The sequence below is a fragment of the Electrona antarctica genome, assembly GCF_951216825.1.
Source record: "Electrona antarctica genome assembly, chromosome: 2".
Lineage (NCBI taxonomy): Eukaryota > Metazoa > Chordata > Actinopteri > Myctophiformes > Myctophidae > Electrona > Electrona antarctica.
This window is the reverse complement of record NC_136807.1, coordinates 23,499,773-23,524,807: the sequence shown is the minus strand read 5'-3', so window position 1 is coordinate 23,524,807 and position 25,035 is coordinate 23,499,773. Positions and strand designations below refer to the sequence as shown.

The following is a 25,035-nucleotide window of genomic DNA, read 5'->3' as shown; positions in this document are numbered from 1 at the left end:
ATAGCTGATGAGACGCAGAGAGCGCGCCGGCATCAAGGGTAGAACAACGTATACGTTGCATCAGGCATCAATGGGCTAGATCCGATTATGAGAACTTCTGTCTTATCCTCATTTAGCTTGAGAAAGTTCTCACTCATCCAGCATTTGATGCTAGACAGACAGGTCAACAGCGGGTCTAAAGCACAGGGATCATCTGGAGTTAGGATGGGTTGAATGCAGAGTACACATTTCACCACAACTAAAGAACACACACACACACACACACACACACACACACACACACACACACACACACACACACACACACACACACACACACACACACACACACACACACACACACACACACACACACACACACACAAAGCTGTTTGTCCCACCACTTGAGTCTATGTCTTGAGTCTGTCTAACCATTCAGTTATGCCCTTATCAGTGGGCCACGCATTAGTCAGGTCAGGTCAGGAGGTGTTGGTCCCCTTGCATCACCGGGACCATCTCCACATGCCTGTTGAAAGCCCCAGAGAAACCCTAGTGCACATTCTATAGGTGTGACCACACCAGTGCATTTGGTTTATTTTTACGCTCTCAAGAGTTAAATTATTTTTTACAAATCAAGTCTACAAACTACATAATTAGAGAATGTTGAAGAATTGTTATTTTGATCAACGTTTGCCTGCTATCTCAATACAACAAGGAATTGTGGAATAAATCGTATCCCATGATAACAAAAGGAGAGGAGAGAAACAAACAATGCATGGATGAGTGAGAAAGTGAGAAAGAGGGGAAAAATGTGGAGAGAGAGAGAGAGAGAGAGAGAGAGAGAGAGAGATGGAGAGAGAGAGTGAGAGTACAGCGAGCGAGGGTGGGATGTTTTTGCGTACCAGTCAGTGCCGTGTCTGTAATGTGAACTGTGCGCGCGCACGTGTGTGTGTGTGTGCGTGCGTGCGTGCGTGCATGCGTGCGTGTGTGTGTGTGTGTGTGAGTGTGTGTGTGTGTGTGTGTGTGTGTGTGTGTGTGTGTGTGTGTGTGTGTGTGTGTGTGTGTGTGTGTGAGACGTGTGTGTGTGTGTGTGTGTGTGTGTGTGTGTGTGTGTGTGTGTGTGTGTGTGTAAGGGAGGATCCTCGCTCGCTCTCTAAAAGCCAGGAGTCAGGAGGGGCAGTTCGGCAGAACTGAACGGAGAGAGAGAAGGAGAGAAGCAGTCAGAAGTGAGAACACTCTGTCTGCACACTTCACTTCACTTCAACACACACACACACACACACACTCACGCACACGCACGCACGCACACATACATTCACACGCACATGTACTGTGTGCAGGGTATGCAGGGTCACTGACCTACTGAAAAAGGTATACACACACACACACACACACACACACACACACACACACACACACACACACACACACACACACACACACACACACACACACACACACACACACACACACACACACACACACACACACACACACACACACACAAGCACCCTTTTCCGAATTATCACACAGACAAACACTCTCCTCTGGAATCATCCTGGTCTTGCACTGACAAAATAAAAGGGATACTTCAGGATAACTTCATTTCCCAGCATGCAACAACAACAGTGGATTAACTCTGGCCTCCCGGGGGTCTGGACCGAGCAGCAGCAGCAGCAGCAGGGGGTCTCCTCGGCCCACCACCACCGGACTGCCCAGAAACAGGCCGGGACCATCCCAGGGGGACTGGGGATCTCCGGGGCGAGGAGGAGAGGGGCCGATGGGTGGGTGTTGGTTTGGAGCTGGGTGCTGCTGGGGTCCCTGCTGCTGCCTGGGGCCTGGAGCTTCCTGTCCGAGGAGCAGGAGGAGCTCATCGTGGAGCTGCACAACCACTACCGAGGCATGGTGTCACCCAGCGCCTCAGCCATGTTACCTCTGGTAAGTACAACTGCATGGTGTCACCCAGCGCCTCAGCCATGTTACCTCTGGTAAGTACAACTGCATGGTGTCACCCAGCGCCTCAGCCATGTTACCTCTGGTAAGTACAACTGCATGGTGTCACCCAGCGCCTCAGCCATGTTACCTCTGGTAAGTACAACTGCATGGTGTCACCCAACGCCTCAGCCATGTTATCTCTGGTAAGTACAACTGCATGGTGTCACCCAGCGCCTCAGCCATGTTACCTCTGGTAAGTATACAACTGCATGGTGTCACCCAGCGCCTCAGCCATGTTACCTCTGGTAAGTACAACTGCATGGTGTCACCCAGCGCCTCAGCCATGTTACCTCTGGTAAGTATACAACTGCATGGTGTCACCCAGCGCCTCAGCCATGTTACCTCTGGTAAGTACAACTGCATGGTGTCACCCAGCGCCTCAGCCATGTTACCTCTGGTAAGTATACAACTGCATGGTGTCACCCAGCGCCTCAGCCATGTTACCTCTGGTAAGTATACAACTGCATGGTGTCACCCAGCGCCTCAGCCATGTTACCTCTGGTAAGTACAACTGCATGGTGTCACCCAGCGCCTCAGCCATGTTACCTCTGGTAAGTACAAGACAAGTGGTGGGAAAAGGACCCCCATTTTTTTAGTTACGTAAAAGTATCAATAACGTAATATATCAAAATGTGTCAAAATATACTTAAAGTACAAAAATAAAAGTACAGAATGTCCCATTTCACAAATTTTCAAATGTTTAAAATGTATAACAATCTTGGCTGAAATGTATACAGATTTGAAGTGGTTAATGCATGTTTTGTAATAATCAAAAACTACAAAGTAACTAGTAACTAAAGTTCTCAAATAATTGTAGTGGAGTTAAAGAACAATATTTGCCTCAGAGATGTAATATCCTATACTGAAATTTGGAAATACTCCAGTAAAGTAAAAGTATCTCAAAATTGTACTGCAGCTTTTTCCAACTAGTATCGGTATCAGAAAAACTCTAGTAAGTAGCCTTGCCTGGCAGGAGCATAACGGCTTGATGTACATCCCTCGGCCATGATGTACATCCTCTGGTCATGACACTATGTGTGTCACTGAGACTATATACAGTAGTACCCCCAAATGGCCCCAATTAATCCAACCCTTGATGCTGAGTGCAGGGAGTTACCTCTGGTAGTTAAGTAGCATATTAATTAATTACCATTAGGAACTATCGTATATATGCCTACATTTCATTTGTTACTTCTGGAAGGAATTATTACATCCTCTCTGTCGGGTGTCCAAAACTGTTTCAACTGTTACTTCTAATCTACGTTTGCAAAAATAGCAGATTTTGAGCATGTAGATCTGCTATTCTGCTATACTGTTGTGAGAGAAGTGCTATTCTGCTATACTGTTGTGAGACACTATAGAGCAGTGGTAACCAACCTTTTCAAGCCCAAGAGCCCATTTTATTCCCAATTGTAAGCCATGATCTACCACTAAAATAGGCTATGTTTAAAAAAAACACTGTTTTTTTGCGATTTCTGACAGGCTCAATGCATGTGCACACATCCACACAAAGACTATAGTTTAAATAAGAATAAATACTGATAGTTATATAATCAATGCCAAAATATTAAGACAAATGTATTTTTCCATAGTCAGAGTAGAGTAGTCACTGCTTGCCTGTGTAGGTATAGTAGTGAGTGAGAGGCTGTTTAGCTCTGTGGGTTTTTATACCATAGTTCTGTTCTGATATGCATGAATATTATGCACAAATTGTGCATCACAACGCACAGCGGTCAAACAAGAGAACAAACGAACTCTGCAGTTGATGGCCCGATACACATGTCTGGGGCCATCACTGCAAGCTATTCTAAATCCACGTTCTGTGTATTGGTATACTGGCTGCCTGTCAGTCTGACACCCGCTGCACTCCGGGATCTACTTGAATGGCTCGTGCGAGCTACTGGTAGCTCCCGAACCCCTGGTTGGTTACCCCTGCTATAGAGTGTTGCAGTCCCGCCCCCTTTCATGACGACGCCAGGCCCAGGAAATGATTCCCAATGCATTTTTCCCATAGACATTTCAAAAAGTATTTATTTAAAGACGGTTACGCCGCGGACAAAGCCAACTCGAATCGTGACAAATCATGACAATAAATAAACACAATATAAACAAATAATTACAAAGAAGAAAAACAACAAAAAAAGTGTTGTAACCTGCCGTTTTTTCTTCTTTCTAATTCTTTGTTCGGCCCAAAATATTGTGTTTGTTGTCATGATTTGTCACAACTCCAGTTGGCTTTGTACGAGGCTTAAAAGGTCTTTAAATAAATACTTTTTGAAAAGTCTATGAGGAAAATGAACGGGGAATCATTGGGCCCTGGTAGGGGGCGGGACTGCGACGCTCTATAGTATGATAAAGTTATTCAAGTAAGGCACTAATCTACAAGCTGTGCATACAGTATATTCCAGAATTCACATTATAGACAAATCCTACATTCTCAAATTTTTGTTAAAATTAAGTAATGCAAATGTTTAACATAATTTAACTCTTGAGAGTGTAAAATGAAACCAAATCCATTTGTCCAATCTGCATTGGTTGCGGTGGTAACGACTTAACGACATAGGCATGGGGTTAGCCTAATGCTTACTCGCAACATGTGGAATTGTGACAGCTGCACTGTCCAGGTGTCCAGACTGAGATACATCATTCAGACCACGTGGGAATGTGTCTCAAAATCTGATTAGAAAAAATAATTTTCCTTGTGCTTTTCTTCCTGTTCAGACTTGATAAAACCATTCTGATAAAATTCTGGATAGGCCAACATCTGGCTCAGGCTGCCGGTCTAAACATAAGACAGACTTGGTAGCCTACATAGTAAGTTATTATAGGTTTGCAGTTCCATTAGTTTATATTTATGTTGTATTGACTTTATGTTTTCAATTTCAGTTATTTTTTGTATTTTTTAAATTATTTTTTAAAGTGGGCTTGCTTGTTGAGTTTTGTAATTTGTCAATAAGTGGCTCTGGAATCAATGTGCATAATTAAAGACTAGAACTGGAAAACATGAAACAGCTGAAAAAAGGGGAGGATTAGTGCTTTAAAAACCAATCTGACCTCCATCAGATGCCAGGAAGATGATTCAGTTTGGAGAAAAGATGGGAGTGAGAGAGAGGACAGCCATAAAGGAGGTAGTGTTGTAGTTACATAGATTAGAAGTGACTGTCCAATTACAGCACTAGAAAACCTGTCTGCTCATGTCAGCAGACTCAGCATCCCCCCCACCTCCCCGGCCACTACCCTCTCCACCCCATGTCTCTATCTCTCTGTCCCTCTCTCCATCGATCTCTGTGCGTGAGTGCGTGCATGCGTGCTTGCGTACACACACTTGTGTACTTGTGTGTGTATTGTGTAATGGGACAAGAGAGTGGGTGGAGGTGTTTAACTCTTTATGGGGACATGACGTTTACTGGAATGTCTTTGTTCAACAGATTGATTTGTCCGTTTTTTGTTTTTGTTTTGTTTTTAGGATTTAAAGTTTAACATTTAAAGTCATGATGCAGCTCCAATACAACAAAAATATATTCAATCAATCATCTTCTTTTACTATAAAAACACATTTAGAACTATACTTAGCCCACACCATGTGCAGTACGCAAAAAAATCATATAGACCCCCTTAGAACATTTATTAAAAGGTGTCAATTAATTTAAATATGTGATGAAATAATATTTACTAATAGAACAACAAATCATGTATTTAATTACTATAATTAATAGTTTAAAGACTTAAACCCTAGCCTAGCGTCCCTATTCTGGGGTGAGGGAGCTACAAAATATTTTTTAACATTTTGTAGTTAGCTGGTTTCTGCTAACTACAAAATGTATACATATGTATCACATACGTGACATTTTCTCTGCATTTACCCTTCTATAGCCTAATCACTAGGAGCAGTGAGCACTAAGCCATTCTTTGATGCTTGGGGAGCAATTAGGGGTAAAGAGTCTTGCTCAGGGACACATCAACACATTGCTGGCCTGGCTTGGAATCAAACCTGCGACATCCAGAGCCTCTGGCTGCCAAGGCGGGCTCACTAACCACACAGCTATGGCCGCCTACAGTATTGATACTTTTACTCAAATAAAAATGAAATGAATGGCATTTTTGTAGCACATTTTCAAGTGCTCAAAGCGCTTTATTCATTCATAGGGAGGTGAAGTAGTGGCGAACAGTCAATGCCAGCATCCTCACTTCCAAGATTAATAGTGGCAAGCTCACACTGACCAACTCATTGGAGGCAATGTAGGGTTCAGTGTCTTGCCCAAGGACACTTGTAGACATGTAGACAGGAGGAGCTGGGATTCGAACCACCGACCCACGGATCATTGGACGACCTGCTCCACCTCCTGAGCCACAGTACAGCTGCCCCAGCATACATTGAGTTGAGTAGCCTACTTAAAATTTGAGTAGCCAACTTCTTCCACCACTGGTTGTTTGGGAACTGGAATGTTCCCGGTTCGGTTATTTAAATTTTCTGAAAATGCATTGAGGGTGAACCCTCATTTTCGAATGCAGTCACAGATGCAGACAATAATGCATTAAAACCACCAATAAAAGAAGAATGCACAATTAAAACACAATTAAAAAGTAGCAGTGATAAAGACAAAAATAAAACTGTGTAGGAATTAGTAAATAGAATAATAACTCAATAAGAACAATACTACTCAATAAAATGGGAACTCAAACCATGGAATTGACTCATGTATTAATGAGGTCAATTTAATGTCGTATTCCAAGTATGTGGGGCACGGTAACGGGCAAGCAACTATAAGACAGAATCAAGTCCAAAAATAAAAAAGCTGTACGCAATATACACAATGAGCTATATAAACATTGATGACTGAAATTATTTGACATAATAAATAAAAATCAAGTACAGTATGGAAATGTGATTTCTTTGACGTGGCCAAAAATAGGCAGAAAAGTGGATCGAGCAAATCATAACAATTGACTATATATACTGTGACTCATCAAAGGTTTTTTGACGAATGAGTGTGAGCTTCAGTTCCTGAGGGATCCTCACGGCCCTCTACCATATTGCCGAATATCATGAAAAACGATAGCAACTGCATGCCAAAACTGCTAAAATGGCGACATTTTCACGAAAACAAAAGGGGTCTACGCCCCTTTGGGATTCCTACCTAAATATACGGGGTTTAGCCATAAAAGCCCTCTCTTCACAGCGTCTCCTCTGTAAATATCTGTTTGGAGACTGGAAATGACATCACCTTTTTTGTTATGCTGATTGGCTTAAGGGGTTGTCTGTAAAACGCTGTACTCCCGCAGCCAACCATGCATTATCAGGGTGCAGACTCTTTGACGTCGCTTTTTTTACGTAAAAAAGTGGATTGAGCAAATCATATAATTGACTCAGTGGGAGATCTAAAGGTCCAGAGGTCCTTTGACGAATGACTGTGAGCTTCAGTTCTTGAGCGGTTCCCACGACCCTCTACCATATTGCTGAATTTTGTGGAAAACGACAGCACAGAACTGCCAAAACTGCGAAAAATAGTGGAACCCGTATGAAAGCAATGACGGGTCTTCGTCCCTTCAGGCTTGGCCCCTATCTAACTAAAAATGCACCAAGTCTCTGTGTACATATGTCTGTATACGTCTGTAATCCACGTAACTCGAGAACCGTTCGCCCCACCGACTTCAAATTCGACACACGCGTTCCAGCCCACCGCAGGGGGTGCAGTGCCCGGGTCGGTCGGACCCACAGTTGTCCAGAACCGCCCCAAAAAGGCCTCTGCCCGGGCTGTGGACAGGGCCCCTGCCCAGTGTCCATGCATACTGTATATGGAGCTGGCATCATTCTGATAGACGCCATATTTGGGCATGCCTGACAAAGAACTCCATATATGGGCATAAAAGGGACACATAATATCTGGGTGGGGCATGCATTTCCAACTTGCACCCCACCACAGGGGGTATATTTTGGTGCCAATCATGTAGCCTACTTTTACTCAAGTCAATTTGTATTCCCGGACTTTTAAGTGTTTCCACATTGTAGTATTGACACTTTTACTTAAGTAAAACCAGTTTCCACCACTGCTTGGGTCCAACTCCAGCACATATGACAACAGGGTGAACCAGCTGCAATGGATACCAGCATTTCAAGAAAGCAGCTAGGCTGAGAGACAGGAGGATAGATCTGAATAGCTTTCTTAATGAATAAAAACAAATGCTGATCCCTCCTCACAGACCCCACATGCATGTGTGTGTGCGTGCAGTTGTGCGTGGGTGCATGCGTAGGTGTGCGTGCGTGCGTGCATGGGTGCATTTGTGCGTGGGTGTGTGTGCATGCATGTCTGGCAGGCCAGTAGACGGCGGTGTGTTCCATAACTATCACCAGTGATGAATCTCTCTCAGGCTTTGGAATGTGATCTGATGATCTTGTTGCCGCTCGGGTGGTGGTGATACTGTAGTAAAGTAGGCTACCTGCCCACCAGTGGCGGATTAATCATTACGTGAGATGCTCGTGGGGTGAAATCAATTGGAATAACGACAAAATTGGGGAGAAATATGTGTAAAAAGCAAAAGGTGATCTTTAGGACTGATTGTCCGCAATGTTATTTACAAGTAATCCAAACAGATTTGTGTATTCTGCATTGGTGGTAACAATGTAACGACACAGGTGTGGGTGATGCTTAATTGCGACCAAAGGTCGCAGTTAACTATGAAATCTTGCGGTTTTTATCACTCAAAATCCTCATACATGGGGAAAGCCCCCATATATTGTGCCCAGGTCTCGTGACATCACTATCATCATCAGGGACGATAGTAAAATCCCCATACATGGGGAAAGCCCCCATATATTGTGCCCAGGTCTCGTGACATCACTATGACATCAACAGGGATGATAGTAAATCAAATCATAGTAAATGCGACCTGCTGTGTCAGAACCTGTTTGACATTCCATATGTTGATCCTTCCCCATCCATCCCTCCTCTTTGATGTCTCCCTTTTGACTGATACCTGTCAGCCGCGCCTGGCAGCCGGTGAAAACTAGAGTTCTCAACAGGCCCGAAAATTAAGACACTTCCCCCACTGCCACCCTTAGATCTCCATATATGGATCTGACCTGTTCTGACATTCCATATGTTGATCTGACTTCATCAAACCCTGTACACTCAAGACACGCTCCATATGGCCAGTGCACTTCTCGCCCCCAGGCGTCTTACTGGTTTAAATACTCGTACGAGCGATGGTGTCACTCTCAGTACATTGATGCTGAATTGCAGACCAGGGTTTAGACTGGTGGTTATCAAAGGGACCCTCAGTGCTCCTTGAGGGGGTTCCAAGTGCACATTTACAGGTCTGTAACTGAGAGTGTACGAACAGAACCATACACTCTCAGAGACCTTTTCCAACAGAGTTGAAACTGTTGTTTCCACTAAAAAAGAATGAACGCTAAAAGTTCGTTCGGAACTGGAACCAAAAAAGGTTCCAATAATCTAGAACAGAACCACGTCTAGAACCAATGTTGTTTTGGTGGAAAAGGGGCCTCAGAGTTATGGCGATTATTGAAATAAAATGTTGGTACCAAACACTCCGAACAGGTGAGTGGACATCAGCTTTTCATTGCTTTGCTTCTGTCAGAAAACAACCACAATGTCCCTGGAGAGGAATTTCCAATAAACCGCTGTTGCCAGGCAACAAATCCATTTCCAGCCAGGCACGGGCAGCAAGAATTTACTCTAATATTGTTTAATAACATCCAGAAATTAATAACAGCAGCGGCGGAGACTCATAATGTCCCTCTGACCCATATAGTGAGTGGAATTAATCCTGTGGTCTGTGGTCTATTAGCCGGAGCCAATTCTACCCTCCAAGATTAACAGCAGACAAAGTGAGCTAATTACTGAGTAAATCGGACAGCTAATGACAAGTTCTCACACTGCATTCCTACACTCTCCATCACCACAGAACTGGTGACGGAGTACGTAGTACTAGGAACAGCGGCCACACATTCTTGAGGCTGCTGAAAATGCATCACAATTTACAACTAGAAAGGTCGCAATTTTAAAAAATTGCAAAGTGTGGTTGCCGCAGTGGCTTACATATGCCCCTCCCACTGATATTGCCAGCCAATTGCAATGTCGCGTCACCCCTGCGATCATGCGTAAGTAATTCGGAGGGGATTTATCCCCCCAAAAATCATTTTTCTGCAAGAAACGGTTAAATTTTTCGCATTTGCGGCGCCCCCTATGGATGAAAATGGAATTGCTTTTGGCTTTTGGTTGATTAAACCACCCGCGACATCTGATTCAAATTTGGGATGGATTGGACATTCCGCATTTTTTGTAAAATAGGCCCCTCCCGCTAACTTCGAACAACGATTAAGGCCGAACGATACGGACAAAAAAAAAAAATCCAAAAATCTGAAAAAAATGTAAACGCGGTCCGATAGGTCCAGAGATCATGTGTACCGATTTCTGTGAGATTCGGACAAAATCTGTAGAATCAGAAAATAAAAGTGTGTTTTGAAGAAAATTCAAAATGGCGGAAAATCTATCCTGACGCAAATGGGCGTGGCCTATATGGGGAGATGCGTCATGGCCCAAGGAATACAGGGAGAAAGGAATTTTGAATTTACGACCTACGGTTCAAGAGTTATAAGCCAAAACGTAAAGTGGGCTGTTATAGCGCCACCATGAGGCCGACCGATGTAATTATAAGTTAATTAATTTTAGTAAGTATTACGAATTATCCCTCCAAGTTTTGTAACTATAGCCCTTACGGTCTCCGAGGAAGAAATACTTGAACGTGATTTTTCGCATTTTCCCATTCATGTCAATGGGAAATTTAATTCACTAATAAATTAATATCAATTAAACTATACAGTATTTCTCTTAGCAATGAGCAAGCACACCATTTCCGATTTTTCCGGTCAATTTGACATATGGGTCAAGTGCGTACAGTCAAAACTGTGGGAGGAGTAGCGTTTAAAAAAAAGGGTTACTCCAGTAAAATAAACTAGAAAGGTCGCAATTTTAAAAAATTGCAAAGTGTGGTTGCCGCAGTGGCTCACATATGCCCCTCCCACTGATATTGCCAGCCAATTACAATGTCGCGTCACCTCTGCGATCATGCGTAAGTCATTTGGAGGGGATTTATCCCCCAAAAATCATGTTTTTGCGACAAACGGTTACATTTCTCGCATTTGCGGCGCCCCCTATGGATGAAAATGGAATTGCTTTTGGTACTTGGTTGATTTAACCACCCGCGACATGTGATTCAAATTTGGGATGGATCGGACATTTCGTTCGGGATTTTAGGCATTTTTTGTAAAATAAGCCCATCCCACTAACTTCGGAAGCCGATTACGGCCGAACGATACGCACTATCAAAATTCCGCCTGTGGTGTCTTCATCGGAAAGGTTCAGAGATTATGTGTAAAATCTTTTGTGAGATTTGGACAAAATCTGTAGGAGTAGGAGCAAAAAGTGTGTTTTGGAGAAAATTCAAAATGGCGGAAAATCTATCATGACGCAAATGGGCGTGGCCTATATGGGGAGATGCGTCATGGCCCAAGGAATCCAGTGAGAAAGGAATTTTGAATTTACGACCTACGGTTCAAGAGTTATAAGCCAAAACGTAAAGTGGGCTGTTATAGCGCCACCATGAGGCCGACCGATATAATTATAAGTTCATTAATTTTAGTAAGTATTACGAATTATCCCTCCAAGTTTTGTAACTATAGCCCTTACGGTCTCCGAGGAAAAAATACTTGAACGTGATTTTTCGCATTTTCCCATTCATGTCAATGGGGAAATTTAATTCACTAATACATTCATATCAATTAAACTATACAATATTTCTCTTAGCAATGAGCAAGCACACCATTTCCGATTTTTCCGGTCAATTTGACATATGGGTCAAGTGCGTACAGTTAAAACTGTGGGAGGAGTAGCGTTTCAAAAAAAGGGTTACTCCAGTATAAAAAACTAGAAAGGTCGCAATTTTAAAAAATTGCAAAGTGTGGTTGCCGCAGTGGCTTACATATGCCCCTCCCACTGATATTGCTAGCCAATTACAATTTCAAGTCACACATGTGATCATGTGTAAGTATTGTAAGGGATTTATGCCCCCAAAAATCATGTTTTTGCGACAAACGGTTACATTTCTCGCATTTGCGGCGCCCCCTATGGATGAAAATAGAATTGCTTTTGGTACTTGGTTGATTCAACCACCCGCAACATGTGATTCAAATTTGGGATGGATTGGACATTCCGTTCGTGATTTATGGCATTTTTTGTAAAATAGGCCCCTCCTACTATCTTCGGACGACGATTACGGCCGAACGATACGCACTATCAAAATTCTGCAGTTGGTGTTTTAATCGGATAGGTCTGGAGATCATGTGTGCCGATTTTTGTGAGATTTGGACAAAATCTGTAGGAGGAGGAGCCAAAAGTGTGTTTTGGAGAAAATTCAAAATGGCGGAAAATATATCATGACGCAAATGGGCGTGGCCTATATGGGGAGATGCGTCATAACCCAAGAAATCCAGGGGAAAAATAATTTTGATTTTACGACCTACGGTTCAAGAGTTATAAGCCAAAAGGTAAAGTGGGCTGTTATAGCGCCACCATGAGGCCGACCGATAACATTATAAGTGAATTAATTTTCGTAAGTATTACGAATTATCCCTCCAAGTTTTGTAACTATAGCCCTTACAGTCTCTGAGGAAAAAATACTTGAATGTGATTTTTCGCACTTTCCCATTCATGTCAATGGGGAAATTTAAATCATTAATAAATTCATATCAATTAAACTATACAACATTTCTCTTAGAAATGAGCAAGCACACCCTTTCCGATTTTTCCGGTCAATTTGACATATGGGTCAAGTGCGTACAGTTAAAACTGTGGGAGGAGTAGCGTTTCAAAAAAAGGGTTACTCCAGTAACATAATAATAAAGTGTTACAATTACAATAGTCTGGTTGCCCCTTTAGGGCAACCACACTAATAAAGTGTTACAATTACAATAGTCTGGTTGCCCTTTAGGGCAACCACACTTACAATTACAATAGTCTGGTTGCCCTTTAGGGCAACCACACTAACTAGAAAGGTCGCAATTTAAAAAAATTGCAAAGTGTGGTTGCCGCAGTGGCTTACATATGCCCCTCCCACTGATATTGCCAGCCAATTACAATGTCACGGCACCCCTGCGATCATGCGTAAGTAATTCGGAGGGGATTTATCCCCCAAAAATCATGTTTTTGCGACAAACAGTTACATTTCTCGCATTTGCGGCGCCCCCTATGGATGAAAATAGAATTGCTTTTGGTACTTCGTTAATTGAACCACCCGCGACATGTGATTCAAATTTGGGATGGATTGGACATTCCGTTCGTGATTTATGGCATTTTTTGTGATATAGGCCCCTCCTACTAAATTCGGACGACGATTACGGCCGAACGATACGCACTACCAATATTCTGCCGATGGTGTTTTAATCGGATAGGTCCAGAGATCATGTGTGCTGATTTTCGTGAGATTTGGACAACATTTGTAGGAGGAGGAGCAAAAATTGTGTTTTGGAGAAAATTCAAAATGGCGGAAAATCTATCATGACGCAAATGGGCGTGGCCTATATGGGGAGATGCGTCATGGCCCAAGGAATACAGGGAGACAGGAATTTTGAATTTACGACCTACGGTTCAAGAGTTATAAGCCAAAAGGTAAAGTGGGCTGTTATAGTGCCACCATGAGGCCGACCGATATAATTATAAGTTAATTAATTTTAGTAAGTATTACGAATTATCCCTCCAAGTTTTGTAACTATAGCCCTTACGGTCTCCGAGGAAAAAATACTTGAACGTGATTTTTCGCATTTTCCCATTCATGTCAATGGGGAAATTTAATTCACTAATAAATTAATATCAATTAAACTATACAACATTTATCTTAGAAACGAGCAAGCACACCATTTCCGATTTTTCCGGTCAATTTGAGATATGGGTCAAGTGCGTACAGTTGAAACTGTGGGAGGAGTAGCGTTTCAAAAAAAAGGTTACTCCAGTAAAAAGAAAAAGAAAGTGTTACAATTACAATAGTCTGGTTGCCCTTTAGGGCAACCACACTAACTAGAAAGGTCGCAATTTTAAACTAGAAAGGTCGCAATTTTAAAAAATTGCAAAGTGTGGTTGCCGCAGTGGCTTACATATGCCCCTCCCACTGATATTGCCAGCCAATTACAATGTCACGTCAAACCTGCGATCATGCGTATGTAATTCGGAGGGGATTTATCCCCCAAAAATCATGTTTTTGCACCATACGGTTACATTTTTGGCATTTGCGGCGCCCCCTGTGGATGAAAATAGAATTGCTTTTGGAACTTGGTTGATTGAACCACCCGCGACATGTGATTACAATTTGGGATGGATCGGACATTCTGTTCGGGATTTATGGCATTTTTTGTGATATAGGCCCCTCCTACTAACTTCGGATGACGATTACGGCCGAACGATACGCACTACCAAAATTCTGCCGATGGTGTTTTAATCGGAAAGGTCCAGAGATCATGTGTACCAATTTTTGTGAGATTTGGACAAAATCTGTAGGAGGAGGAGCAAAAAGTGTGTTTTGGAGAAAATTCAAAATGGCTGAAAATCTATCATGACGCAAATGGGCGTGGCCTATATGAGGAGATGCGTCATGACCCAAGGAAATCAGGGAAAAAATTATTTTGATTTTACGACCTACGGTTCAAGAGTTATAAGCCAAAATGTAAAGTGGGCTGTTATAGCGCCACCATGAGGCCGACCGATAACATTATAAGTTGATTAATTTTAGTAATTATTATGAACCTACCCTCCAAGTTTTGTAACTATAGTGCTTACAGTCTCTGAGGAAAAAATACTTGAATGTGAGAAAATGCGAAAAATCGCATTTTCCCATTCATTTCAATGGGGAAATTTTATTCACTAATAAATTCATATCAATTAAACTATACAATATTTCTCTTAGAAACGAGCAAGCACATCCTTTCCGATGAAGCCGGTCAATTTGAGATATGGCTCAAGTGCGTACAGTCAAAACTGTGGGAGGAGTAGCGTTTCAAAATAAAGGTTACTCCAGTAAAATAATAAAGTGTTACGATTACAATAGTCTGGTTGCCCTTTAGGGCAACCACACTAAAAATTGCAAAGTGTGGTTGCCGCAGTGGCTTACATATGCCCCTCCCACTGATATTGCCAGCCAATTACAATGTTGCGTCACCCCTGCGATCATGCGTAAGTAATTCGGATGGTATTTATCCCCCCAAAAAACATTTTTCTGCAAGAAACGGTTACATTTTTCGCATTTGCGGCGCCCCCTAAGGATGAAAATGGAATCGCTTTTGGCTTTTGGTTGATTAAACCACCCGCGACATCTGATTCAAATTTGGGATGGATTGGACATTCCGTTCGTGACTTTAGGCATTTTTTGTAAAATAGGCCCATCCCACTAACTTCGGACGACGATTAAGGCCGAACGATACGGACAAAAAAAATTCAAAAAATCTGAAAAAAATTGAAACGCGGTCCGATAGGTCCAGAGATCATGTGTACCGATTTCTGTGAGATTCGGACAAAATGTGTAGAAATAGAAAATAAAGGTGTGTTTTGAAGAAAAATCAAAATGGCGGAAATTCTACCCTGACGCAAATGGGCGTGGCTTATATGGGGAGATGCGTCATGGCCCAAGGAATACATGGAGAAAGGAATTTTGAATTTACGACCTACGGTTCAAGAGTTATAAGCCAAAAGGTAAAGTGGGCTGTTATAGCGCCACCATGAGGCCGACCGATATAATTATAAGTTGATTAATTTTAGTAAGTATTACGAATTATCCCTCCAAGTTTTGTAACTATAGCCCTTACGGTCTCCGAGGAAAAAATACTTGAACGTGATTTTTCGCATTTTCCCATTCATGTCAATGGGGAAATTGTATTCACTAATAAATTAAAATCAATTAAACTATACAATATTTCTCTTAGCAATGAGCAAGCACACGATTCCCGATTTTTACGGTCAATTTGACATATGGCTCAAGTGCGTACAATCAAAACTGTAGGAGGAGTAGTACTACAAAGTATGGGTTACTCTAGCGAAATAAAGAAAGAAAGTGTTACGATTACAATAGTCTGGTTGCCCTTTAGGGCAACCACGTTACGATTACAATAGTCTGGTTGCCCTGTTAGGGCAACCACACTAATTTAGGCATTTAGCAGACACTCTTAATCCAGAGCGATTTACAATAAGCAATTATGGTTAACACAAGGTAATACATCAAATGCATAGAAATAGTCATCTACTGTAGGATCAGCATAGGTAAATCAATAGCCTATCTATTCTATATCATCAGTCTGAACAGTATAATGTAAAAAAAAATTGTAATCTGTACAAACTGTACAAACTATAGGATGCCGGGTCAACAAATGAATCCATGGCATCTGTCTACATAACATGCTATCTGAATTAAATTGTAACCTTGATGGCTGTGCATTCGAAGGAGGTAGTAGTTAGTTAAGAAGGGGTAGTGGTGGGCCAGCTTGGATACACATAGTTATAGTTAAGGAGGGGTAGTGGTGGGCCACTTGGATACACGTAGTTATAGTTAAGGAGGGGTAGTGGTGGGCCACTTGGATACACGTAGTTAGTTAAGGAGGGGTAGTGGTGGGCCACTTGGATACACATAGTTATAGTTAAGGAGGGGTAGTGGTGGGCCACTTGGATACACGTAGTTAGTTAAGGAGGGGTAGTGGTGGGCCACTTGGATACACATAGTTATAGTTAAGGAGGGGTAGTGGTGGGCCACTTGGATACACGTAGTTAGTTAAGGAGGGGTAGTGGTGGGCCACTTGGATACACGTAGTTAGTTAAGGAGGGGTAGTGGTGGGCCACTTGGATACACATAGTTATAGTTAAGGAGGGGTAGTGGTGGGCCACTTGGATACACGTAGTTAGTTAAGGAGGGGTAGTGGTGGGCCACTTGGATACACGTAGTTAGTTAAGCACGATTCAGACGTTTAGCTAGAGCAGGCATCTCAAAGTGGGTGCCTTGACGAAAGTCCAGTGATGCCTCAGAATACTTTGACTTGAAATGTATCAATATCACTTCAGTTTAACCACTTAGACCCTCTTGGTAAAATGAACCTGAGTGAAACTTTTTCAGCCCTCAGTACACGAAGTCTCTTCACCAAAAATAGCATATCTACAATCTCACTGTGTGACGTGAGCTTGTAGATCGGCTATTTTTGGTGAATGTATAAAGTTAGTATAAAGTATAAAGTTATGTTCAGTCTGTCTATTAAACAAATACTCTCCAGGTTTCCTTGTGACATATCTTTGGGGGAAAGATTTACATATTTTATACTGTTAATATGACAAAAGGTACTATAAACTTTATAGTACCCCTGAATTACATTGTTACTTTATAGTATATAAAGTAACAATGTAATGCAGGGGTGCAAAGTGCAAAATCAGAGTGAATGGCATGAACTGTACTCAGCAAACAACAGGTTAAATAGTCCAGTAAGTAGAGTGCAAAGAAAACGAGTATGTGCTACATACAACGTAACTAGGATACCAGGTAAACATCAAACCTAGCATCTGTCTAAGCTAAATCCTAGCAAAATCACATACATAGCATTTAATGGATAACTTAAAGAAAATGTACTTTTCTCCATAAAAAAGGGCAAAAAGTATGAGGAATGAGGCGTGCCGGGGGGTGAGGTATCCTTACTCAGTCCTGACTCATTCCATATAGCTTGGAAGCCAGTAGGGAGAAGACTGAAGAGTCATGCTTGGAGCATTACCCAGGGTGTTGTTTCAGAGAAGAGTGCGAGTATGGGTGTATAGGGCTGGCTCATGCCCTGAAGTTAAGGGAGACATATGCCTTTGATTGCCTTGTAGGTCATCGCCAGTGTTTTGAATAGGCTCTATGCACAGCAGCCGTATTGGAAAGAAATCGAGCCTCCCTACTTCGTTCACAGTTCTTACTGATTTAGTGCAGTACAGTGGTTCTCAAACTCTTTAATTTCAAGGACCCCCATAATTCTGAGAGTGTACAAATGGAACCAAATGGACCCGTTTGTACACTCTCAGAGTAGCACATATAAGGAACCCCTCAGGAACATGAGTGTACCTGCACCATACTTTGAGACCCACTGTGTAGCAGAGTGTTTCCAGTGAACCAACATGCACATCATCACCCAGCTGACTCCAGAATGGAACACTACCTTAATTTGCATCATTGGTAACACCTATGGAAGTAAGGAAGAGCCCCATTTGTTTTGCTTTGAATAAATAGAGCCTTTTGAATGAAACTGAAAGCCAGTGAAGGGATCGAGCACAGAATTGAGGGGAGCATGAAATGTTTTGGGAGAGGTTGAAGTCCATATCATGCCGCAGCATTCTGGATCAGTTGTAGGGGTTTGAGTGATCATACAGGCCAAATGCATATACATTTGGCACGAAAAGGTTTGAGAACTGCTGGAAGTCCTTTGTAGATTCGGCCTAATTAAGGTCTTATTTTCTTGAAGTGAAAAATTAGGAACAAAATATGATTTATTCTTAAAGTCTGCATTACTTTATACATATGACCCAGTTTGCTCCTGTTTACATGTACAGTATCTATCTAGCCAGCAGTGTGCGTCTGTTTTTATTCAGCAACTTGTGTTCCTTGAAACTATATGGAGGAATGCTCAGCTGTGTGACAGCTAGTGGGTGTAGCCTCTAGCCATTTGCATGTTCTAACTGCAAACAGCTTTCACTACTCTAAAGTTTTATTGTCTTTCAAGTTCAATGTCTCTTTACTGTATATCCTACAAAATATGCTTTTGAAGATGCCTCTGTGTCTCAGAGTAGTTTCCTATTGGCGTATGCTTTTACCTTTTAATCCAAGGCAAACAGTAAAACAGTGAACCTTTTAGACTTTGCAAGGCAAGACACATATTCCACTCAAATGCTAATTAAAGTTGATTCAACTCAAAAGCTATTACAACTTTTTGTGGTTTTGAAGGTTTATAGCTCTTGAATGCCATACTATAAAATCCCATCATACTCCCATCATACTACTTATAAAATAATTATAAAATGCAGAAAACGGTCCTTTCATGCATGTCTGTCCTTCTAATTCAGTGGTTCTCAAAGTGGGGTGCAGGGACCTTGGAGATTCCAAAAGGACCCTTACATGTGTCCATTTGGGTCCACAATACGGAACCATTTGTTTCCATTTGTACATTCACTATGGGGGTCTGTTTGTTACCACCGTGCTCAGACTCTTCTGGTGCGCTGTCCTCATAAAACACAACAAACGGCGACAAGCTGAGGGTCTTTCTCAGAATGACAAGGTCAATGTGTTCTTTTATTTCTCCATATGCCTTAAGTTTACGAAACATTCAGCTAGTCAGACTTCGTCAGTGTTTGCCACACACTGACGAAAGCTGGATAGCTGAAAGGTTTATAAAACTTTGACCGTGTCTTTCTGAGTGTGACCCATAAGCTTGTTTATGGTTGTTTGTGAAATTAAACAAGTTTGAAAACCACTGTTAAAGTCTTCACCCATTTTCAACCCATCTTCATATAATCGGTCCTCTACTAATGCTCGTGATGAATGGTACCATTTGTTTCTATGCTGTCTATGTCTCAGAGGAGGTCTGTGACAGTTCAGAAACCCGCCTAGGCGCCTACCAGTGACATCATCAATAGGTGCGTTAAAAAAGGCTTCCATTATAGGATGTTAAAGGACAACTTTAGTTTTTTTCAACCAAGGTTCATGTTTTAGCTTCTTATTAGAGAAAGTAAAAGATGAGTGTAAAAAAACATTAATTTGCTGCTTTCTTTCGTTTTAGGGATTTTAGATGTTTTTGACAGGGGGGCGGGGGCATTCGAGCATGGGGCTAAATATGTATTTTTTTACAAAATATTATGGCGAGGCCTACTGGGGGGAAGCCACACTGTGTGTCATAGGCTCAATATGTCAGTTTGACACATTCAGTAGATCTCGTGATCTTTTGTGGCCAGATGTAATTTATTGGGGTCTAGTAGGACTATAGTAAATAATAAAATAATAAATCGCTATAATTTTTTTTAAAAGAATACTATTTAGCCCCATGCTCGAATGCCCCGCCCCCCTGTCAAAAACAGCTAAAATCCCTAAAACGAAAGGAAGCAGCAAATGAAAAATAATTAACACTCATCTTTTACTTTCTCTAATAACAAGCTAAAACATGAACCTTGGTTGAAAAAAACTAAAGTTGTCCTTTAACCTTCCAGGAATAGAACGCCTGCAGTTTCTATTCGCTTGATTTCCCATCGATGAAGGCACTGGAAGGCAGGTTTCTGAACTGTTCACAGCTCTCCTTTGAGATTAGTGTGTAACTATTGGTACCAAATTATAATGACCATGAAATGAACATAGGTTGAAAATGGCTAAAGTCGTCCTTTAAAGGAGAATTCCGGACTAGCTGTTTTCTTACCGATGCTGCCCAGTGGTAGAGGCAAAGAAAAAACATCCCGAGCGCACCTCAGCTCTCCGACGGTGCACGGCGGGTATATAGCTAAATCGCGTATTTTTATCGTTTGACAATTATTCTTTTGTTTGTTTGTTTACACATGTCTTTAATGTTGGAGAGTGTCGAGAGAGTTTTGTCCAAAATGGGCTTCCATGGTGAACGGCCAATAAATCCCTCCTCCCTGCTCAGAGCTGCAGCGCGCTATAGACAAGGAGTTGTTTTTTCCTTGATATAATAACATCAGAATTCTGTGAGAAAACGGCTAGTCCAGAATTCTCCTTTAACTAATCCATATACTGTATCTCCTCAATTGGTTGGCCAGGCCATCTGAACTTGCACATGGGCATTGAGCCATTGGCACATTTGTTGTTTTCACGTTTTAATAAATCAAATCTGTTTATTGTGGGTGGAATATTTTGTGGGAGTGACAGGCCAGGGTTCACTGAACAACATGGGGTCTTTCTCCTCATGAGAGACCCTTGCTACACTCAAATTTAACATTACATTACATTACATTACATTACAGTCATTTAGCAGACGCTTTTATCCAAAGCGACTTACAATAAGTGTATTCAACATAGGTAGGGAACAAAAACTACTAATCACCAGAAGTCTTTAGTGCATTTTCTGCAAAAACAAGCAACCAAGAGTATACCTAGCGCTAAGGTAAAAGTGCAATATATCAGCTACCTATTTCCTTAACCGGATGAGACAAAATAGCTAAATCAAATGAGCATGAGCTAAAACAATTAAGTGTATCGACTAAACAAGATCCAATAAACAATACAACAATAGAAAACAAACGTTCGTACAACTAGTTAACAACAAGTAGGTCAGGCAGAGAGGAAGGGTAGTGTTTCCTGAAGAGGTGGGTTTTCAACCTGCGGCGAAATATGGGCAGTGACTCTGCTGTCCTAACATCAGTGGGGAGTTCATTCCACCACTGTGGGGCCAGAACAGAAAAGAGTCGTGACCGTGTGGATCGGCCAGAAGGACCCTTGAGTGACGAGGCAATCAGTCGCCCCGAGGTGGCAGACCGAAGTGGTCGGGCAGGGGTGTAGGCATCGACCATAGCCCGGAGATAGGAAGGAGCTGTTCCTTTCACTGCCCTATAGGCTAACACCAGGGTTTTGAACTGGATGCGGGCCGCTACGGGGAGCCAGTGTAGAGAACGGAGAAGGATGGTTGTGTGGGAGAACTTGGGGCGGTTGAACACCAGACGAGCCGCAGCTTTCTGAACAAGCTCCAGAGGTCTGATGGCAGATGCCGGAGCACCAGCAAGGAGGGAGTTGCAGTAGTCCAGGCGGGAGATGACGAGAGCCTGGATGAGCACCTGGGCTGCCTTCTCCGTGAGGAAGGGGCGAATCCTCCTGATGTTGTAGAGGAGGAATCTGCAGGACCTTGTCACTGATGCGATGTTTGCCGAGAACGTCAGTTGATCGTCCAGGGTCACACCCAGATTTTTCGCAGTCCGAGTTGAGGTCACCACAGCATTATCAATGGTGATGGCCATGTCTCGGTGCGGACAGCCCTTCCCCGGGAGGAACATCAGCTCGGTCTTGTCCAGGTTGAGCTTCAGGTGGTTTGTCGACATCCACGCCGAGATGTCAGCCAGACAAGCAGCAATGCGTGCCTCCACTTGGGTATCAGAGGGGGGGAATGAGAGGATCAGCTGGGTGTCATCGGCATAGCAGTGGTAGGAAAAGCCATGGGAGTGGATGACAGCACCCAGAGATGTAGTGTAGAGAGAGAAAAGAAGAGGACCCAGAACCGAGCCTTGGGGAACCCCAGTTGTGAGCCTGTGTGGTTCTGACACAGACCCTCTCAGCATCACCTGGTAGGAGCGACCCGTCAGGTAGGATGCAAACAGGGAGAGTGCAGAGCCTGAGACACCCATCCCCTCGAGGGTGGAGAGGAGGATCTGATGGTTCACCGTGTCGAACGCTGCAGACAGGTCCAGGAGTATCAGGACGGAGGAGAGAGAGTTCGCTCTAGCGGCATGGAGCGACTCCGTCACTGCCAGCAGGGCAGTCTCTGTCGAGTGACCCACTTTGAAACCAGACTGGTTGGAGTCCAGGAGGTTGTTCTGGTGTGGTTCTCAATCTTTTCAAGTCGTGAACCCCACAATGTATTTGAACTGGGGACATGACAAGCACTTGGAATGTAGAAGTTGATGCATTAAATTTAGTTTGACTCCACAGATAAATATTGATTTTACAGTAGAGCTTTTCATTGATTGTAATTAAATATTTACAATAAATGAAAAGCTGTTCTGCAAAAGTCTGAACATGTTGCTTTGCGCTCCAAGTCCTCAACTTGCGATATTACAGAGTATGATTACAGTAACTAGATTACAGTTGCTACTAGATTATCTGTCGCTCTGGATTCAATGGGAAGATATTTTACAATCTGGGAACAGCACATGAATGTCAAAATTATTTTTCTCTATGAGCGGTGATTTACTCAACGCAGAGTTGAGCAACACAGGAGAGACTGTTGAGAAACAACACAGAGAGAGATAAAGACACAGAGCACATTGTTTTCAAGACCTGCACAGATATCTAGCTAGATAGCTAGCTAGAATAGATAGATATATAGATAGATAGCTAGCTAGAATAGATAGATAGATAGATAGATAGATAGATAGATAGATAGATAGATAGATAGATAGATAGATAGATAGATAGATTTGTGAACAAAATCTGGTTCTGCGTGGAAGAGGACAAGGATAAGCGATGAATGAATGCACTTGTAGTGCGTGCGTGCGTGCAAGCGTGCGCGCGTGTGTGTGTGTGTGTATGTGTGTCTCAGCAGTATAGCAGCCCCATTGGGACATTTCCACAGTTCTGTTTGTTTTCTGCTCTCTGCTGGAAAGGGAAGGGGAGAGACAGAGGGAGAGAGCGAGAAAGTGGAGAGAGAGAGAGAGAGAGAGAGAGAGAGAGAGAGAGAGAGAGAGAGAGAGAATTGAGGGGTCAAAGTGTGCATGACAGAGAGGAAATGAGGCAGATTGTTGGGGGGGTAGGAGGGTAGAATATCATAGCTGTTAGGCAGAAACCTTGTATGTCCGATGTCATCTTTTTATGGTATTTTTGAGCGGTGCACACCTCTCCAATGAAGGGATGTGTGTCTCTATGTCTCTTTGTTTTGTCTGTTGAGATTACAACCCATTGACCCCTGTAGATGCCATGGGGTTGCATTCGGGTCGCAGACGCACACTGTTGAGCACTGAGCAGTCAGCTATTGGGGTCGCATTCGGGTCGCGCACACGCGCGCACGCGCACACACACACACACACACACACACACACACACACACACACACACACACACACACACACACACACACACACACACACACACACACACACACACACACACGAGTTGCTGCATCTATTTTCACTACTTTTAAATGTTATGTTAAAAAATTATAAAAAGGTAACGGTTTTGGTGACAATTCGGGTGGAAACCACATATGTAACTTTTCAGGATTTGAAAAAGAAATAAGAAATTATAACAAAAGTAGCAGATCTACAAGCTCGAAACGCTGCGCTACTTCAAGTAGGGCGTTAATTTACGGACAAAAACACCACAAAGTTAGAATATGGAGATAGGAGGTTTCCGCCCGGCATGCAGTGATGATATAGTATAGAGTTACATGGAGGCTGGTGGTGTTACATCACATCTCATAACTCTGCTCCAACAGACCTGGACACACTCAAAGAGATCAGCCGGTCCACTGTTGAGAAATACTGGAAAATCCCTACAAAATCTCCAGAAAAATATATATATTAAGCCCAGAATCAAGCCATCCAGGATCCTGTTGAATCATGACCATTAAACCTTTGATTCTGTGAAGAAAAGAAAAATAAATCGTTAAACTAAGGGTATTTATTAAATGTAGTATATCATATAATTAAATATTAAATTCTATTTTTTTCCACAGGATTAAATGTTTTATGGCCATGATTCACCAGGATCTTGGATGGCTTGATTCTAGGCTTAAAATAATTGATATAAATAATTTTGTAAATCTCTATGGGAAAAAAGGAATGGCCAATTTCCCACTGCTATGCCCTATACACCAAAACACCCTGTTGCCGGGGAATTTCTCCCCAGAATAGGGAACATAAGGAATCCTGAGGGTCTCTGGAACCCACTTTGAAAACTACTGTCTTGAAAATGTGTGGGTTTAAGATGTTTTGGACCCAAAAGCAGGGTGAGTCAATGCTTTTAAAAGGGGTTTTAATGAACAATTAGTGACCAATTAGGTCCAGGCAGGGGAACAAACGGCACAGGCGTGTTGCCAGATAGGAAATGTAAAATTATCGTGATCATATTTGAAACTATCGTACACAGCCAAAAAAATCACGTCAGTTGAAAATTGCAAAACACACCACATACGCTGTGTGGAAGAAGGCAACTTTCATTACTCAAAGCCTGGAACTGGACAAGAGAAAACAATGTGTTTTTAAGGCCTCCACATTGATCATGAATCAGATGTACCTATTTCTGGCTCGATTGTCAAAAGCCGAACTGTAGGATATCCCAAATCAG

General features: G+C 42.5%; 1 protein-coding gene across 3 annotated transcripts in view; it reads left to right on the top strand.

Annotated features, from left to right (window-relative positions):
- The first annotated feature begins 1,180 nt into the window (after positions 1-1,180).
- LOC306915613 (uncharacterized protein) overlaps positions 1,181-25,035 on the top strand; it is a 31,743-nt gene continuing 7,888 nt past the window's right edge. For all 3 annotated transcript variants that reach the window (XM_079493051.1, XM_079493052.1, XM_079493050.1), the window contains exon 1: positions 1,181-1,917. In XM_079493051.1, coding sequence (XP_079349177.1) covers positions 1,594-1,917 — 324 coding nt within the window. In that variant the 5' untranslated portion in view covers positions 1,181-1,593. The remainder of the gene's footprint in view (positions 1,918-25,035) is intronic.